We start from the raw sequence: 3,941 nt of genomic DNA on the forward strand, positions 1-3,941 counted from the left end.
AAAAAAAGTGTTACAAAATACTGCTTTTAAAGACTATACATGGAGAGAAATCTGTGAAGAAAAAAATTGAAACGAGCATATACCCAAAACACTAGAATAGCTTCTACGGTTTAATGGAGGTACAATTGGCTAAGGAACAAAAACATTTAAAGGGGGGTAAAAGACAAACTGAGATGAAAGAATAAACTATCAATCCATTAAAAAAAAAAGATAAACATTCCTAAAATTTATCTCATTTAGACATGACGATCTGATTCGGATGTGGAACAAACAAGAAGGGTTCTGCTCAACCCACCCTCCTTTTGAGATGCACAAGTCAAATCAGTTCAGAATAAAGCAGCAGCAGAGATTTATTTCCACATCAAAGCCAAGAAAACAATAAACAAGGGTCCAGGAAAAAGAAAATAGAAAATTCAGTATTACCCATGCCAAAATGCAGCAAGTTCCACTGGATAAGTCACAAAATGTGCTCAGAATAAATTACTAATTTGATATTTAGATACCTAGAAGCGTGCTAACAACAAATAAAGAGCATATGTGAGTGGGAACGGTGGGGATAAAGAAGCATGGCAAAATGCTGAAACAAGATGATGTGTACATGGGGGTTCCTTGTACTCTACAGAAACTTGGAAATTTTCATGGTAAAAACTTTTAAGTATTTTCCTTTTCTCTGCAATCATTTGTTGAAGAATTGTTTACATATAATAAAGTACAAATTCTTAGGCACACCTTGTAGTTCAATGAATTTTTACATATTGCAATATGTATATATCTGAGTAACTGCCACCTAGACTAAAATAATAACACATTACCATCAGTTCAGAATGTTTTCACTTGCCCAGTCCAAGTCATTAACTCCTCCCANTGCAGTGCTGAGGATTCAACAATGAACAAAATGGACAAATATTTCTGTCCTCCTAATATTACAGTATAGGGTTTAGACATTAAACAAAACAAATTAAGTAACAAATAAGTATATGTTAAACAATACATACTACCGAGCAAAATAAAGCAGAGAAGAAAGAGTTGCTGGGGGTGTGCAATTTAAAATACAGTGGTTAGGGATCCCACTGAAAAGAGACCATTTGCGCAATCGCCTGTGAGGAAGAGTCATGTGGAAATCTAGGACAGGAACATTCCAGGCAGAATAAACAGGATGCCCTGAGGTGAGAACTTCAGTAAGAAGTCTTGGATGGAATGAGCAAAGAAAAAAAAGTAACAGATGAGGTTAGGAAATTAACTGGGGGGTGGGGAGGGGAATGAGGTGGAACAGATTACGTAGGACAGGATAATGCATTATAGGATAATGCAAGAAATGTAGGTTTTATTCTAAGTGAAATGGCAAGCTACTGAAGAGTTCTGATTAGAGAAAGCCATTATCTAACTTCTGTTTTACAGGAACACTTCGGCTACTGCATTGAATAGACTGAAAGAGAACAAGGTCAAAAGGACACCTGGTTACAAAGCTATCTGAATAGTAAAGGCAGGAGATCACAGTGGTTTAGACCAGGGTAAAAACAGAGGTGGTGAGAAATGGTCAGATTCTATATTATGAAAGTAGAGCCAAGAAATTTCCTGACACAGGAGGTAAGGAGTTGAGGTCGACTCTAAATTTTATAGTAAAGGCAACTAGAAAAATAGAATCGCCATTAACTAATGTAGTAAGATTTGTGGAAGAGGCAGGTTTGGAGAAAATATCTTGAGTTTAGTTTTGGATGTGCTAAATTTGAGATACCTATTAGACATTCAATTAGCAATGTTAAATAGGAGCCTGGATTTGACTGGAGAATTCTGTACTATATAATTCTATATAATTTGGGAGTTATGAGTATATAGATAACGCTCAAAAAGGCATGAACTTGGAGAAGATATCAAAGTGTATTTGGAGAAGGGAAGAAGTTCAAACAAGGATTGAGCCATGAGACGATCCAATATTAAGAGGCCACGGAAAAAGAAGTATCAGAAAAAACGGACAGACAGGCCAGTGAGAGAAAAGAAAAACCCAGAAGTGTGGATGTCAAACGAGGGAAGCGCTTCAGACAGAAGGAATGACCCACTGTGCCAAATGCTGCTAAAAGGTCAAGTATGAGGAGGGTCTGTAACCAGCCACTGCGCTCAGCAAAGCTGGTAGAACGGTGGCTGCAAAAGCTTGATCACAGTGCTGTTAAAAGAGAGTGAGAGGAAAGGAACTGGAGAGGAACAGAAATCAGGAAAATCACCGTTTTTTAACCATAATTTTCTTAAATGTGATTCCCGTTTCTGTGGATTTAAAGTTTACATGTTTTGAAGGTCTGCTACTCGGATACTTGCTCTCAGCCATGCTGTGGCTGCTAGTATCAAAAAGTATTATACTGGTCTTTTGCTTGTTAGCAATGTCAGAACTGCTACTTAGCACTTACATTCCATCTATCACCTAGTAGATACTCATTAAATAGTTACTGAATCAGGGAAATTTACTTTAGAATTCAAATGTCACTGATTTAAAGGAAGCTTTAGGCAGAAGGAGAGAGAAATCAGTTGACCTTCCAGGAGATGAGTTTCAACTGGTAGCTTGGATCTATATACTCTTGTGATTCATCTGCTGGGAGCCAGAAATAACTCCCTTTTTAAAAAAAATTGAGGTATGATTGACATCTAATACAATGACTAACGTATTAGTTTCAGGTGTACAACATGATTCAATATTTGTATATACTGCAAAATGATCACAATACTTTAACATGCATCACCGTACATAGTTATAAACTTTTTTTGTGATGAGAGCTTTTAAGATCTACTTTCTTAGCAAATTTCAAATATGCAATAAAGTATTAACTATAGTCACCATGCTGTACATTATACCCCCATAACTCATTTATTTTATAACTAAAAGATAGTACCTTTTGACCACCTTCACCCATTTTGCCCAATCTCCTCCCACCACTTCTAGCAACCATCAGTCTGTTCTATTATCTATGAGCTTGATTTGTTTTTTATTATACTTGTGAGATCCTACACTATTTGTCTTTGTCTGTTTGACTTATCTCACTTAGCATATGCCCACAAGATCCAAACATGTTGTTTCAAAGGGCAGGATTTCATTCTTTTAATGGTTGAATAATATTCTAATAGTCACATCACATCTTTTATTTTTCCAGGAAGATCTTATTTTTCTTGAGGAAGGGGGCTTATAACAATTTATTTTCCCCCAGTTCTGGAGGCTAAAGTCCAAAACCAGGGTGTCAGTCGGTAGAGCAATGCTCCACTCCAAAGGCTCTAGGGAAGAATCCTTCTGGCGGATGCCAGTGATCCTTGGCATTTCTTGACTTTACACTGCATCTTCTTTATCCGTTCAACCATCGATGGACACTTAGGTTGTTTCCATATCTTGGCTATTATAAATAATGCAACAAGAANGCAGCAAACGATGGACTGCGCTCAATGGTTTCATTCAATGCTGTATCACAAATAGAAATTTCTGTTTCACTTTTTTCAAATAAAGGATCGTTGGGTAAAGAAGACTGAACTTGATCCAATGGACTGGAACCTTTGTAGAGAACAAAAGGAAACACATTTGGAAGGATTCATTTAGATAAAATTTAACTCAATAATGACTATTTCAGTAGAAATCATACCAATTATGACCTACTTGAGAATATAAGTGAATTTCTCTGACAGGTGCTTCTCCTATGTTCCTAAGTTAACTGGGAGGGCAGGAAGTTTACCCTACGAGTTCATTTATGCCATTGTGTAGCCTTTCAATATCATCTCCCTCATATGCCTTTTGCACGTTTTTCACCTAAATCCTAATACCTAAAACATTCTGTAAAAGCCATTAAAAGGGGAGGCTGATGATAGACTACATAATAAAAGAGGCTTAAGTGAAGTCTTGGGGTAACCAATCTGCTCTTCCGGTTGTTGGGATGTGCAATTCAAACTTAACTTTTTTTATTATATGCAGG

At 36.8% G+C, this 3,941-nt stretch overlaps 1 protein-coding gene across 1 annotated transcript in view; it reads right to left on the reverse strand.

Moving 5' to 3' along the window:
• PJA2 (praja ring finger ubiquitin ligase 2) overlaps positions 1 to 3,526 on the reverse strand; it is a gene marked incomplete at its 5' end in the record, with an annotated part of 75,896 nt that extends 72,370 nt beyond the window's left edge. The window contains one exon of the mRNA XM_019653133.1: positions 3,396 to 3,526. Coding sequence (XP_019508678.1) covers positions 3,396 to 3,526 — 131 coding nt within the window. The remainder of the gene's footprint in view (positions 1 to 3,395) is intronic.
• Between the last annotated feature and the right edge of the window lie 415 nt (positions 3,527 to 3,941).

This window comes from Hipposideros armiger, unplaced genomic scaffold, assembly GCF_001890085.2.
Source record: "Hipposideros armiger isolate ML-2016 unplaced genomic scaffold, ASM189008v1 scaffold_196, whole genome shotgun sequence".
Classification (NCBI taxonomy): Eukaryota; Metazoa; Chordata; class Mammalia; order Chiroptera; family Hipposideridae; genus Hipposideros; species Hipposideros armiger.